This window comes from Podarcis vaucheri, assembly GCF_965113315.1.
Source record: "Podarcis vaucheri genome assembly, chromosome: 8".
NCBI lineage: Eukaryota > Metazoa > Chordata > Lepidosauria > Squamata > Lacertidae > Podarcis > Podarcis vaucheri.
This window is the reverse complement of record NC_138766.1, coordinates 34,957,486-34,973,541: the sequence shown is the minus strand read 5'-3', so window position 1 is coordinate 34,973,541 and position 16,056 is coordinate 34,957,486. Positions and strand designations below refer to the sequence as shown.

At 46.2% G+C, this 16,056-nt stretch overlaps 2 protein-coding genes and 1 long non-coding RNA gene across 3 annotated transcripts in view; 1 reads left to right on the top strand and 2 right to left on the bottom strand.

Annotated features, from left to right (window-relative positions):
* Nucleotides 1-16,056, bottom strand: part of LOC309539168 (uncharacterized protein) — a 389,363-nt gene that overhangs the window by 358,522 nt on the left and 14,785 nt on the right. The window lies entirely within an intron of this gene.
* SOX4 (SRY-box transcription factor 4) lies at nucleotides 3,697-6,384 on the bottom strand. Its single transcript, XM_082235014.1, has one exon. It carries the CDS (start codon nucleotides 5,024-5,026, stop codon nucleotides 3,734-3,736), a length of 1,293 nt encoding a protein of 430 aa, XP_082091140.1. The 5' UTR covers nucleotides 5,027-6,384; the 3' UTR covers nucleotides 3,697-3,733.
* On the top strand, nucleotides 7,017-15,461 carry LOC309539182. The gene is made up of 3 exons (XR_014222749.1): nucleotides 7,017-7,374; nucleotides 7,933-8,046; nucleotides 14,943-15,461. It is a non-coding gene; the product is annotated as an uncharacterized lncRNA (long non-coding RNA).

The window sequence follows — 16,056 nt, the reverse complement described above, 5'->3', positions numbered from 1 at the left end:
AAAAAAAACCAAGATGTGGTAAGCTACAATTCATTCACTGCACAATTAACTGCTAAGCTTTAGATCATAGCTGTGTGTGTGTGTGTGTGTGTCCCCTAACCCTGATCTGCAATGCAAATTCTAAGCTTCCTCCTCAAAGCTGCTACAGAACTCACAGTTCACCCACTGACCTAATATTTCATATCTGCTTTAAAAGGATTATCTAAAAGGCCATTAGAGAAAGTGAAGCCAATGAAGTATGCTTGAAGATCAGCCCAAGTTAGAGGGGGAAAACGTTTCGGTTGGCACTTCCCTGTCCTTTCGTATGTTACTTTCCCCTCTCTCTTATAGTGTTTTAATTGCTTTTCCCTGCATTTTCCACAAATAGATTACAGGGGGAGGGGAGGGGAGAGTAAGGAAGATCCACCAAATGTAATTCATGTGTGTGGTTGTGTTTTGTTTTATTTGGCAGTGCACCAAGCTAAAAACATTTAAATCTACTTTCTCGAATGCCAGAGATGGAATCTAAGTGCTCTGGCTCTAATAAGTGGAATTCTAAAAGTTCCTCGCTGGTAATAATTAAAAAAAAAAAGAAACCCTTCTGTGAATTCGCAGTGACCCCAAACAGGCTTGCTTTCTCCCATCTTCACTGCAGACGAACCAGCAGGCAATGTGCTGGGCAGAATTGTAGCCAGAAGCCTACTGAAAGGGTGAGGCAGGATTTTCACACTGCAAGGTCAGACTGTTGAGGACAAATGGATGGGGCCTTTAAAGCTTATCCCCTGCCTTTCATCTCCAGTGGCTTTCTGTGTTACCGTGAGCAGCAGCTCCTTCATCTCCCTGCACCTCTTCCCCTCCCCCTTCCTCTTACAGGGAAAAAACCCCAATGCTATCAGCACTTGCTTAGTGCATACAAATTCCTCGAAAGCATGCTGTGGCAGCACACATTCAAAGCAGCACAAAGGGCTTGAAGATCTGGCTTGCCAAATCCTTCCAGGGGGGCGGGGCAGGTGTGTGTGGGGGCAGCTGGGAGACAAGGGCCAAGCTTCTGCATTAACAGTTTTGCATTTCAGAAGCATTAACGGTTAAAGACATTTTTTTCCACTGGCAATGTAAAAAAAAGAGTACAAGAAAACCACAAAAGAAGAGCTCTGGCAATGACAACAAGGACGGCAGGGTTTTAGGGTTCAGTTCCAGCTGATTTTATTTCCTTTGGAAAAAAAAAGATAAAAGGTTATTTACAGAAAGTATATTGACAATCTGACAGGCAGTGAACTTGGCATCATTAGCCAGCTTCCTCCCCACCCCTCCCCCACCTTTGTGTTATGGGCAGATTGTTAGACAAAGATATTCCACACAGCATATTGCACAGGATGGATGACCAAAAAACAAAAGGGAAAGAAAAGGAAAAACCCTTAACGGAACAACCTCCTCGTTAGGCAGATGGTCCTAGTGCCTGTCATGTTATATTAACATACATAAACACACACTCTTTTTTTTGCTTATTATAATACAGACTTAAATGTACAAAGATGTTTTCACTTTTTTTCTCATCTTAAACACAACAGCTATAAACCTGAATACATATGCTATCATCATGCCATAAGAGACTAAAACAATTATATTTAGCGACAAGTAGAAAGGATTAAATAGTCAAAATACGAGAATGAAAAAATGCAGTACATAGTGTCGCGAACTCAAATCGGCATTTAGATAGATCCAGTGATTTTTAAACGGCACGGTTTTTTTATTTTATTTTGTTGCTTATAAAAAAGTGCAAAAGATGTGGTTTAAAAGTTAAAGCTACAGGATCCCTTTTTTCTCTCTTGAAAATGCTCCAGTTGTTTCTGTACAACATACTATTTACTTTGAGAGGGTTTGTTTATTTATTTCTTAGAAGTTAGCCCTACAGTGAATTAATACAATCCCTCTCTCTCAACTCACAAGTAGAGTGGAATAGCAAGGGATGCTGTCTCTTTAAGAAGCCTGCAGATTGGAGTGTAAACATGAGGAAAGTAGGGGCTGATTTTTTGTGTGTGAGAGATTAACCAGCAGCCCTGTTATAATCAGGAAATCCAAAACAGCAATTTACACCCCTTATATATTTTTTACAAAAATACACTGAGAAAATAATCAAACGTTTTCATCTCTCTTCTCTTGTTTTTAAAAGTGTCAAAAGTCTACATTTAAATATAAAAAATTAAAAGTTAAAACTCTAGCCCTTCAGTGAAGGTGACATAAAAATGGTGTGGGTAACAACGAAACTACCAAAATAAAAAATAGGACAAAGTAATACAGGTAAAAAAAATGTTTGGCCAGTATAAATACTTCACTTATAAAATGGCATCAAATTACATTTACAAGGAAAAATAATAATGTTTCAAGGATGGATCATGGGTGTGAAAAGAAAAGAGACTTCATTTACAGCTATAAAGGAGAACACACACGCACGCACACACATACAGACACTGAGGAAAAATTTGGTCCTGAATTTCATTTTTTTTAAGTCCAGCACAGATTTGAGTTGCGTTTGAATCCTTTAAAGAGTTAAGAATGAAAAAAGCTGGTGATAATTTTGTAGGAATCAAACATAGCGCCATCTATCTGCTTCTTATATTATTCTAACACTATTCTTTTAAACTGTTCAACAGTCTTACAGAAACCTCAGAAAGATAGGATAACATGCTATATTAAACCCCACCAGTGAAATAATCCAACACCATCACGATTCTGAGCAAGAAAACACATTTTCGCAAAAAAAAAGAGCAACTGCCCTCTATTTTCCCCTGTACCACATCATTACAGAAACTTGGTATGTTCTATATCTGTCTCCATTTCTTTTTTCTAAACAAAAGTTCAGCGTTGTTGAAATTCCACACATACTGACTTCTCTGTATATAATATAAGGTGACTTAAGAAAATCGGTGCCACCTCCTTTATACGTGCAAATCCTTTTCAGCTTTATTATTATCTTCTTAGCAGAGCTTCCAGTTCCTTTTTAACGTCTCCCCTCTTTTCCATCCCACTCGGGGCGCCAAGTCCAGTTCCTAAGGGCCTCTCTCTCTCTAACCCCATCTGCTCTCGAGGCGAAAGAGGACACCCCCATCCCCCCCCCAAAAAAACGCAAACTAGGATTCTTCCCCACCCCCGGCAATTGCAAGTCCTGCTGATTTGTTTGAAACATTATTTCCCACCCCCGGGAAACCCTAGCCCGCCCCCCGCCCCCCAAAAGAGATACCCACAATCTGCTCCCCACCCCTTTCAAAACTCATGGACAAGAAACAAACCTTAGGAGATGTGCGTGACTTCCAGCCCTCCCTCCCTCCCCCCCCCCGCAAGTCGTTGCCATTCTTGTTTTAGCCACTTGATTCTCGCTATAGTCTCTGAAACGTGGAACTCCTTCTCCGGCTGTTGGAAGGATGAAGCGTGGGGGCGGGAGAAGAGGGGTGTGTGTTTCTGTGTGAGGATCTGTTTAGCCAGAAATCGGACTCCTGCGGTCGCTTTTTCTCCAAGAAGAAGGGGGGGAAAGGTTGATCCCTTTTGCCAAGTTCCGTATCTATATATTTTTTTTAAAAATACACACAACGCCCCCCCCCAAGTCAGATTCATCAGGGGTGGGGGAAGAAGAACACTCAGAGGGCAAAATTCTCGTTCCTCCAGTCTGCAGGGCGCAATGGGGTCTGTGTGCCATCCATGCGCCCCACTTATTTTTCTTTCTCTCTCTCTCTCTTTCTGTCTCCACCTTCGACCCCCCTCAGTACGTGAAGACCAGGTTCGAAATGCTGGATTCGAGCCAGTCCCCCGAGATCATCTCACTTACCTCCGGGGTGCAATAGTCCGGGAAGTCAAAGTGGGAGCCCGAGCCGGGCTCCAAGCTAAAATCCAGGTCCCGGTCGAGCACCGAGGAGCTGAGGCTGCCCAGGGCCATGCCGTCGAATCCCGGGCTGGGGTGCAGGTCCAACAGGTCGTCTTCGAACTCGTCGTCCGAGGAGGAGGAAGCGCACGAGGCGGAGGAGGAGCCCGACGACGACGAGCGCGAGGTGGACGGGGCCGGCGAGCAGGGCGCCCGCAGGCTGGTGTAGCTGCGGTGGTCCGACGGCGAGCAGGGCGAAGCCAAGGGCTCGGCGCCGTCGTGCAGGGCCCCGGCGGCGGCGGCGCCCGCTTCGTCGTAGAGGCTCAGCGGGTCGCTGGCTTCCGTCGACGAGCTCAGCGTGGGGCTCGCCGGCACGGCGCCGCCGGGCGAAGCGTGCGAGAAGAGGTAGAGGCGCTTGGCCTTCTTCTCCGGGAGGTGCCTGGCGCTGCCGCCGCCCGAGGGCGAGGAGGAGCCCGGCGAGGCGGCGCGCGATTTGTACAGAGAGTGGTGCTCCGGGGGCAGCAGGGCGGCCGGCTGCTCCGAGGCGGCGAACGGAGGCGCCCCTTTGCTGCTGCCGCCGCCACCCAGGCTGAGCTTGGGATGCGGCTTGCCCGCGCCGGCGCCACCCGACGAGAGCTTGGCGGCGGCGCTGCTGCCCTTTTTCAGGGAGACTTTGGAGGAGTTGGCAGCGGAGGCGGCTCCTCCTGAGCTGCTGCTGCTGTTCCCGCCGCCGCCGCCGCTCCCTCCGCCCCCGCTCTTCTCGCCCGGCTTGGAGGCGCTGGCGCCCGACTTCACCTTCTTCCTGGGCCGGTACTTGTAGTCGGGGTAGTCGGCCATGTGCTTGAGGCGCAGCCGCTCCGCCTCCCGGATGAAGGGGATCTTGTCGCTGTCCTTGAGCAGCTTCCAGCGCTTGCCCAGGCGCTTCGAGATCTCGGCGTTGTGCATGTCGGGCGACTGCTCCATGATCTTCCGCCGCTCGATCTGGGACCACACCATGAAGGCGTTCATGGGCCGCTTGATGTGCCCGCTGGGCGTCTTGCACCAGCTTGGGTCGTCCGCCTTGCCGCCCGTCGATGCCGTCGAGCCCGGCGTCGGCGAAGAGGCGATGCCCAGCTCCACGCTGGCCCCGGAGTCGGAGCTCTCGCCGGCCAGGAGCGCCTCCGTGTTCTCCGCGTTGTTCGTCTGCTGCACCATCTCGGCGGCTCGCGCGCGCAGCAGCGGCGGCTGTCGGGGGAAGCGGCGGCGCTCAGTTTGGCACCAGCTTGGAACCGGGCGCTCAACTTTCCCCGTCGCTCGGCAGCCCCCTCGGCGAGCGCGCCGTCCTTCGGCTACTTAAGGCACGGTTCCCTCTGGGAAGTAGTTGTAGCTCCACACCGCTCTCCTCCTCCTCTGCCCGGCAGACTTTCTGCCCGCCTTTCCGCCGCAACTTTGCGCCGGGGGTCTAGTTACAGAAGCCGGGCTCCAAGCAGAAACAGTTTCTTTTTTTAACGCCGCCAACCGCCAATCCAAGGTCTCTCGCCTCTCTCTTTTCCACCTCTTCCCCCACCCCGGAGTTTACAAGTGCTTTGCTCGCTCCGTCTTTCTTTCTCCCTCTCCTCTCCCTGCTCGAGGTGTTTCAGCAAAGCAGCACGCCCACTGCTGAAAGTCTCTCGTTTTCTTGGAAGGGCACAGCAAAAAAACCAAAAATACCTCTTTAAAAAAAAGGCCGCCTCCCACAAAGTAAAGGAAAAAAGAAAAGAAAATGAAAATCTTCCTCAGTCCGTCCAGGACTCGTGGTAGAAGGGAGCAGGAGTTTGTTCGACGGGCATTCAGTGGCTGCGAGGGATTAGGCGGCCCCGCGCATGCAACCAAGTAGCGTTAACAAATGTGTGTCTTCCCGGGAGGAATCGCGGTGACTGGTGCAATCAATGTATTTAGTCCCGTCTCGCCTTCCTTTGGATGCACAGCCCCAAAGAGAGGAAAGAGACATGTACAAACCGGGGCGATGCAAGTGGCCTGCTTTTTCGCACCGCCCCCCTCTCTTGGACGGTTACTCTGGCTGCAGCTTAGAGCGGACCCCAATTCCGCCTCGCGCCCCTTTATCCTTTCACAGTCATTTCGCCAGCCAATCGCAGGCTGTATCCAACGCTCCGCCGTGCCAAACCCCACCCCCTCGGCTCCCATTGGCTTGGAACCCAATGTAACAATAATCACCGCGTGCAATGAGAAGCTCCAAATCTGACCTCATTCCAATTTACACAAACTTTTTAAAAGGGCCAGAAGTGCAGCTGAGATTTCTGGTTTTTCTTTTTCTCTCTCTTTTCCCCCACCTCTCCTCCCTTTTTTGCGTTTGCATTTCTCCTCCTACTTCATCGCGTGTGCGCGTGTGAGGGCGAAAAGGGCGGCGGGCCTGGGGCGGCGGGGGAGGGGGGCGTGGAGAGGAAAGTGCGTGTGCACGTGTGAATGCGTGTGCGCGCTGGCGCGCTCGCGAGCGGAAAGGAGGGAACGGGGCGGGCGCCCGTGTGTTACTACACTCTGGGGGTGGAAGGAGGGAGGGAGGGAGATGAGCTCTGCCCGTTATGTTAGCGGAGAAGGGGGATGGGGAGGGGGGAGCGGGCGGGCGGGCGATGCGTTGGAAGCGTGGGCTTCCGCGTAAAGGGACAGGCGACTCCTTGGGAGCGTTTCCTCGTTGAGAGGAGGAAGCGGAGTGGGGGATGGGAGAAGAACCCAGCACGTGTTTTTGCTTAATCTCTTCCTTTTATCTAAACAGATTAAACACACAAACTTCGCTCCCGCCCCTCAACGCGCTCTTCACTGCTTTCTATTCGATCCTGTCTTCTCCAGTGGAAAACATATGGCCTTCTGGTTTGTATGATTGATTGGGGCTACCACGGCCCCCACTAGTAGTTTTCAAACAGTAGCGCAGCTTCTACATACTTATTTGGGAAGAAGGTGCAAAAGAGAGTTTTTTTGTGGCTGTAAATTACACCGCCTTGTTGCTTTGCCTTTAGGAGCTGCTACCGTGGATATCCTGACTGCCAACCAGCCCACGTTATTCGCCATGCAGGCGGGTGGATAAGGTTCACTCTCCTGCATATGATTTCTTATAATCCTGGATGATTTGCATTAAGTAGCATGCCAAGTCTTCCTCCCTCCCTCCTCGCCCCCCTCCAGTTTCTCTTGGAGGGAGGAGGCGAAAAAAGCTCTGGTGGCAAATAGACTGGTCAACGAATGGTTTGCAGAACAAATAAGGCTATAAATTGGATGCTTGTCTCCTGCCCCCCCTTCCTTAATACACTCAGGTACATTGTTTACAATGGCATACTTTGTCCATGATTCATTGAGTTGCCCAACTCTCAAATCCTAATGCCTGTGAAAATGGAAAACAGTAATTTTAAAACAAACAATAAATAGCTCACAGACTTTCCCCTTCTTATCCAACAGTACTGTCAGAAGTGAAACAGGTTCTACAGCACCTATCAAGTCATTGCTTCATCCCCAGTAGGTGCTGAGACAAAAAAAGGAGAACCTTCACAATAAATTACATGCCACCTGATGACAATGTAAGGGAAAAAATGAATTGAGGACAAAAAAGTATGATCTAACAAAAGCAGTCCAAACTTATCTCCCAAATACTCTGCACTCCTCACAATTGGTGTATCACAGATATGCTGGAGTGAACGAACAGGACTCCTATGTTATGAACTGCCCTGAGATCTAGGGATGAAGGGTAGTTAATAATAATAATAATAATAATAATAATAATAATAATATTAATAATAATAATAATAGCAGGCAGGCCCCAAAACTGATGTTAGATTCCTAACAGGATGGTTCTAGTGATGGTCTTGTTCTTTTCCGGTTTAAGCATGCACCGTTAATCACTAACACAGAGCACTGAAGACTGCATAGGGACTGATGACAAATTACTGCACCCTTAACAGAGTTAATACCTTAGGGGACATCTCAGATAAGGTTGGAAAGTGTAAATTCAGAAATCCGCACAGTTGCAGAATTTGATTTAGTGAACATCCCATCTTAAACAAATCACATAAAATAGCAACAAGTATTTGAAGCGAAATTCACACGTCAATGGTGGGAATGCATGTTTTGTGTCCCAGATTCAGTCTCCAGCCTCTCCAGATCCTGCCTGAAACCCCAGGAAGTTGAGTATCACTGGACACGGCTGGGATGTTGTTTTGTGACTCAGCAGTGGCATGGGTGTCCGATCCTAGGTATGTAACTATGACGGAAATCTTAGGACAGAGTTTTACAGTCTGTTCCTAATGATATAGCACTTTAGGTCTATAGTGCCTTGAACCAGGTTTAAGGGCCCATACACAAAAATATAGAAAATGACACCAGGTGCCAATCTCACCATGAGAAAAGGCGGCGGCAGCAACAACTGTTTCTAATGTGCTTTAGCATGACACTGTGTAAAGATAGTCATACAATTGTTTTATTCATTTTTAAAAAATATTTTATTAAGGATTTTCTTGTTTTACAGAAGTAAGTGTAATGCCTCGTTTCCCCCCCCCCATGTAACATTTTTACAAATCCGTTTCATTTGTTGAGGCATTAGGGGGAGAAGAAGAAAAAAAAAGAAAGAAAGGAAAAAGAAAGGGGGGTGGAGGGAGGGAAGATGGATGGGGTCAGGTGGCGATGTTTCTATTATGCTTAATGTATGTAGAGTTTGGTGTCAGCGTTGTTTGTGTTGTTCACTTGTGTTCCTTTGGTGGTGAGAGAGGTTGGGGTTGGCCTAGGGTGTGATTGTTTGTTTGTGATTGGCTGTGGTGATCTTTGTTTTCGTGTGTGAGTGAGGTGGGTGGGTGTTTTGGATCAGGTTAGCCATATTGATTTGTATGCTGTTGGTGGATTATTGTCATTGTCTTGTTGGGCTGTGTATGTGATAAAGGGGAGCCATACCGGGGTGAAGGTGTCTTCTTCTGTTTGTCCCTGTGTCAGTTTCAGTTTATTAGTTAATTTTTCTAGCAGGGCTGTTTCCCATACTATTTGGTACCATTGGTCCATGCTTACTCCTGACAGGTCTCTCCAGTGTCTGGTTATGGTGTTTCTGGCTGCTGAAAGTAGGTGGGTTATGAGTTCTTTGTGGTGTAAGCAGGCATTGTTGTCTTGGAAGATGTATTGTTTTATTCATTTATAAACATGTTTATAGGCCACATTTTGGGGCATAACCCACACAAGGCAACTTATAGCAGAATAACAAAATGCTGTAACACACACACAAAAACCAAGTGAGTTATGCAGCAGCATTAAAAACTGCAACATGAGCCAGATAAACTACAAACAGGAATAAAAGCATAGGCTTTGATACCAATTTCGGGGCGGGGGGGGGAACCCCACAGCATTAAAACATTTTCAAGACAGCTGAATAACTTGAAATATTGTTGGTTTCCATCTGTCTCGAAAGACATTGGAGTGAAGTCAAACCACTGGAGTGAAGTCAAACCACTGGAGAATTTTAAGAGCCTGTTGTGGCTGCAGAGATCGGTAACTTGAAACTCGTAGCTTCGGTTAGCACCACCGAAGGGTCCTCTCCAGGGCACAAACCTGGGCAGTGTGCGTGGAGGTCCTGGGCTGCCCAGGAGACAAGACCTCCCTAGCTCAGTTTTGCTGATGTGGTCCAAAGAAAAGCAGAGCAATATGTTTAGCATCAGCGTGGCTGCAGGAGTTGCTGGAAGGAGGCATACAAGGTGCCATCCAACCATCTTAGGGAATCCACTCTGTATTTATGTAGGGCTTACTCCTTAGCCTTTTCTTCTCCCAAGCATCAGAGTTTTCCTTCTCCTACATGAGCTACCTGCCCAGGTTGATGAGCATCATTTGCCCCTCACCTCCCTCTACAGCACATGCAGGAACCACATCATTGACCAATATTGGTCTTGTCTGCTCAATCCACTAGAGCCTGTCTTCACATGCAGGGGAAGTCCCAAACTCACTGAGGGTTTGAGACACCATTACTTGGTTTAGCCAGCCAAGTCGAAGCTGTTCCCAGAGTGTGGCTGCTGTCACATGCTGATTTGTTCTAGGAGCCACAGGTGAGAGCTCCCAGGGTGAGGACAAAAGGTGGGCGAACTACCCCAGAAGGAGCATGATGTGTTCCCAAACCAGAGGTACTACACCTCCCGAATATCCCATACACCCCACTTAAAATAATATTTAGGCCTTCCTAAGTAAGTATGTTTTTAAAGCTGATAATGTTGAGTTTGTTCCAACTCAGCAGGGGAGTAGTTACGTAACCCAGGGCAGGCTTCCTCAGCCTCGGCCCTCCAGATGTTTTTGGCCTACAACTCCCATGATCCCTAGCTAGCAGGACCTGTGGTCAGGGATGATGGGAATTGTAGTCTCAAAACATCTGGAGGACCGAGGTTGAGGAAGCATCCTCATTCATGCCCACCAACCGAACCAATCTCACTGACAGGCCTTTAAAAGAAGGCAGATCTCAGTGTTCAAACAGGCTCCGAAGGGTGCAGATAACTTGCTCCTAAACCTTTTAGAGCTTCACAAGTCAAAACCAACATTTACAGTAGTCTTGATCCCAGAAACATACATTCAGTCAACGTGGACTGGCACAAAATCTGTGTCACATGCACTAAGACCCCTAAGTCCCAGATGGATAAGATAACTATAGTATAGGTGACAACACAAGCTACTACCTCTGCTGCAACAATTACCACAGATTAGGATAAGCAGCCTGCCTAACTGCAATGCAATTACTGAAAATATCACTTCAGTAAGAGAGCTGTGAAAGGAACAGTTTGAAGCTACATTCAGATGCTCTTAATACATCACTTCTTCAATGGCAGGAACATTTAAAAACTATTAATGTTTGATTTACTGCCTAAATGTGGCCCCTTTTCTAAACAAGATCTTGCCTTTTCGGTTTCAGATCAGTCAATAACATTTGTATCTTAGACAGGGAAAACTTTGTATGCAAAGAATATCTGGATAAATTGTTGCCTATCCAAACCAGCCAATATCTAGTTATCTCATCCATTTCTCAAAAAGTGCTGGCAGCGTCTGATCATCATCTTCAATTTTACTCAGCCTGATAGCAATGATAATAAACACACTGTTAAGATCCTAATAGACCCCCTATTTTGATTTGTTTTATTTCTGCACCTTGTTTCTCTTTTTACTACTGGTCTCTGTTGCTGTTGATTGATTTGCTGAACTTTTGTTGTTTAAACTGTTGCAAGCCCCCCCCAACCCCAGCCCTGCAAATGCAGTGGTAGGCGAGGAGACTATATGATATTAATGGATTAAGAAAGCAGCTAACATTGTTCACTGTTAATACACGTTACCTTGTTGTGCAGTGTTATAGCCCTGTGCATCTAATTGAAAGTAAGCCCCATTCACTTGGGACTTGTGTGTATGGGATCAGGCTCCGTAATTAACAGCAGCACTTTATTTTCTGGCTTTACATTCACTGAACAAAATATAGTAGAAATCTATTTGCACAAGTGGCATTACATTGAGATTATATTAACTGGTGGAGTACACAATTTGAGTATGTATAGAGGAGCTTAATCCATTTTAATATTCAGAATGAAATGCTTATTGTTTGTTGTGTATGTTATATATATATATATATATATATATATATATATATATATACACACACACACACACACACACACACACACACAGTGGTACCTCGGGTTAAGAACTTAATTCATTCTGGAGGTCTGTTCTTAACCTGAAACTGTTCTTAACCTGAGGTACCACTTTAGTTAATGGGGCCTCCCACCGCCACCATGCGATTTCTGTCCTCGTCCTGAAGCAAAGTTCTTAACCTGAGGTAATATTTCTGGGTTAGCGGAGTCTGTAACCTGAAGCATCTGTAACCTGAAGTGTCTGTAACCCGAGGTACCACTGTATGCCCCACTGAGTTCATTGGGAGTAAGTGTGTGTAGAATTTCAGCCTTAATGGGAGACAAATAAAATGTTCTGGCGTAGAAAAAGGCCAGTGCCTTCATTGGTAAAGAACCATTGCTATTCGAAGTGCCTCAACCAGAAACTTACCGTATTTTTCTCTCTATAACACGCATATTTTTTCTCCTAAAAAGGAAGGGGAAATGTCTGTGCGTGTTATTGAGCGAATGTGTGGTCCCTGGGGCCGACTGGCGTGAGTGGAGGCAAAAATCAGGCAAAAATCAAATCGCGCATCTCGGAGAAGGGAAACCTGAAAAAAGGAAGCTGCTGCTTTCCTGCACTCTGCCTCAGGGTCTTACTGCCCACCCGCCTCTGTTTCGTTGCTGTGTTTGCTCAAACGGAACAAAGAGCAGGGAAAGCCCCTCCCCTCCAGGCAAGAAGAGGGGAAAGCAGAGCGTCCTTCCTTCTAATTCCTCTCCGTGCTCCGGTGCTGCTGCTGCTGCTGCGTCTAGGCAGCTGGAAAACATGCAGGGGTGGGAGAGAGCGAGAGAGAGAGAGCACTGGCTGGCTTGGGTGGGGGGGGACTTTTGCCTTCCTTTCCTCCCTCCCGTTAAACCCCTCTCCTGCATTCTTAGCCAGCTGCTTCTCTGCACACCCCTCTCGTGCTCCTTGTCCCTTCTGTGTTTTTCCTTCCCTTCCCACTTAAAACGTGGTTACAAAGCATGGATCCACATGGATCCTCAGGATCTTTGCATTGGGTCACCCCAAATTCACCATCAGATCACATAGCATGTCCATGGCTACAGCCTGCCCCCCAAAAAATCACGCACCCACTGTTGTCTGGGGCTGCAATGGTGCAAAAACATGGTTAAAAAGCATGGATCCACATGGATCCTCAGGATCTTTGCATTGTGTCACCCCAAATTCACCATCAGATCACACAGCATGTCCATGGCTACAGCCTGCACCAAAAAAATCATGCACCCACTGTTGCCTGGGGCTGCAATGGTGCAAAAACGTGGTTACAAAGCATGGATCCACAGGGATTCTCGGGATTTTTGCATTGGGTCACCCCAAATTCACCATCAGATCACATGTCTGTGGCCACAGCATGAAGCACAAAAATGATACATCCACTGTTTCATTCAGAATTCCCCCCCCCTTGTTTTCCTCCTCTAAAAACAATGTGCGTGTTATAGTCAGGTGTGTGTTATAGAGCGAAAAATACGGTACATTCGGGTAAATGACATTCACTTCATAGGGAGCAATCCTATTGCATGGTCCGTCGGGATAAGCAAGGTCAGGATCCAGCAGATCTCTAGCTGAGCTGGAAGGGCCTACTCCGGCTTAACTCCCTCATCCTTGGCTCAGTCAAGAGATACAGCAATGGATTTCCTGTCTCAGTTGGGACCTAGCTGACTAAGCCTAGCCCAGAAGGTCTTACGCTAGTATAGGGGCAGGACTAAATCGGGGGGGCTTGGGCTGGATCCAAAGCCCGCTCAGCTCAGTCAGTGTCATGGGGTCAGATGACCTGGCAACCTGAGGTAAGTTAAGCTGGCGAAAGTGTGGTGTAACAAACACAATTTCAAAGGCTTGTTTTCCCTATGTGAGGCTTGGGCCAGCTTGGATTTGGGTATAACTTTATGCTGCCTTAATTTACACCAGCTTATTGGGTATAATAATACTGCTCCCCTAAGCACTTCCCAGCCCCACTGCAAAGATATAACTTGTTATATTAGGTACATACAGGGATTTCACCGTGTATGAAGTTTTTGACATGTAACTTTACGCCCAACGCACAAAACATTAGTCAGTAATATACACGTAACTGAACGGGGCCAATGTTATTTGGTAATGTATACATCCCAGCAACTTTACAAAAGCCTCAGGCTTAATTTCAGTCTGATTGAGCAGAAGCCTACTACTCAGGCGTAATTTCAGTCTGACCTTTTCCGAAGCATAGGATGCCATTTCTGGGTAGGGATCAGCTCCAGATTTTCACAGTCTGTGTTGCACATGAACACTCCACAAGTGGGCACTGGGAATAAATAAAAAACTCAGCTCCCTTGATGTGCAGAATTGCACGTGGTGACCTCTTAATGGAAGCTTGTAACATAGCAAAATGGCTGGAGAGAAGGGGATAAGTAGGAAGTGGGAAAGCATTAAAGCATCACCCCTTCCCTCTACTGTGTTCCACTGCAACTTTCCTCCACCCCCACCCCCAATACCATTTTGCAATGTAGAAGCAGGCCAGAAGGGTTTTATTATATGCACGTGCATGTAATATTTAGTTAGACCCTTATATGGAGAAAAGCACAGCCACATCCCATGTGAGTCAACCAAAACACATCTGTCTTGTTCTGTTATGCTATAACTTCTTACTACAAATACTATATATCAGAAATGAGGTTGGAGGAACACTGCTGTTTCCAGTCCTGCCCCCAATTTCTACATACCAGCCACAGCTTTCAGTGTAATATAGTATAGTATATACTAGTATAACAGCACTTAAGCTGCTATGATGTACCGATTCTGGTAGCTGTTGCCAGTGCAGTAGCATGAGCATGCGCATTCTTCACACCAGCACAATGCTCTGTATCTGTTCATGTCTCCAGCAGAATACTCTTAATTTTATACCTTGGTGTGGCTGCGGTAACCCTGAGTGTGATGATGCTTATTTGCCACTGATGTGAACGAGTGTCAGCCTGCAATAATAACTAACTTACACATAATACTAATTTAAGGTTAATCTCTGTTTAGATTTGTTGTGCCGCGTTTGGTATTTTGGAGAGAGAAAATGTAGAGTTGAGAGGAGCAGGAGAAGTGTCTGCTTCAGGGAAAGTAAAGTGGAGGGCACAGAAAGCAACCCCACCTGAATGTTCGGGTCCTCCAGGCGCATTTCTGAGCAGGCCCAGATTTCTTCCCTTCACTCAAATTACAGAAAGCAAGGCAATCAGCATTAGCGTCTGGGTAGAACTAATCAGAACTCTCAGAGAGTCCAGAACTAAAAAATCAGCCCCAACCACACAAAAGCAACAGCAGGAGAAGCTGTAGGATGTGTGCTACAGGAGGCCCCAAAGTTCACTTTCCCCCAGAGTGCATTGAAGAAAGCATATCCTAAAAGGAACCGCTTACAAGTTGTGGCAGGTGTAACCAGCAGCAAAGTAAAGACAGGTGCTGAAAGCAGGTCAAGGAGCTTTTGCATGAGACTTTCCAAATTTCCCTTTCTTCACAGCTTCTCCTTTGAAGGCCCTTGTGTCTCCCGGTCTACTTGCTTCTGGAGTGCTCAAACTCCACTGGGTGCTGCATCATCAATGTAAGCACACAAACATTCTTGAAAACAAAGCTGAACAAAACCATTGGTAATTCCCCCCCCTGACCCTTATAGCCTGATACCGTGATAAATGTTTCTATATTAAATCAATGCTTTGTCTTTATCTTCAGAACTGTGTCAACCATGTATTATAAACGGTAAGCAGGGTACTGTAACAGTTAAAATTAGCAAATTCAAACACATATTTTTAGCAAAACAAGCACTTATGTATAACACTAACTTTGTTTTGTTCATGTGATAAAATTATTAACTATTTTTATTTTGAAGGGAGGCTCAAAATAGCTAAGGTGTGTCAATCAGCTAATGGTGAAAGACAATGAAAGGTATCATTTAAAAACAAACATATTTTTAAAAGAACTGGGCATTCTGGTCACCATCCTCCGATAACTTACTCCACAAGGGTTTTGTAAAGATCCATACACTGGGGTATAAAATTGCACATTTTCACTTTTGGTTATATTTCTTCCTAATAAATGAAGTATGTCATGGAAAACAGAACACTAGGGGGCAGTGCTGAGCCTCTTCTGCAGAAAAGTAAGTAAACGTGGGAAAATTCAGATGTAACTAACACAATGTATTATTTCCCCCCATGATTTATTGAACAGCATAAAGCTGTATGCTTCTGACCGAACTCCAAAGGCTTTTTTATATATAAATATATTCTTGAGGGAAAACACCATACACCTACACACAACTTCGAACAGTTGGAAGTCAGCTCTAAATATTACCATAGTGTGGGAAATTTAGGTTTTTGGTTGTTTTTTACTGCATTTTGTGCAAAGCATTGGAACTTATAAATTACAATATAAAAGAGAAGAGGCTAGAAATTGCTGGCTCCAGAATGCCTCTCTCCGTCTGCTTGATCCTACAGCAAGTACACAGTGGGAATAATTAAGAATATGATTGGGCTGCTCAGCTTAAATTTCTGTAAGACTCATTGTGACGTTATCAGTATTCTTCAAAAATTCCAGCGTTCCTGCACCCCACTTCCGTATTATATAGATCTAGGATAAAA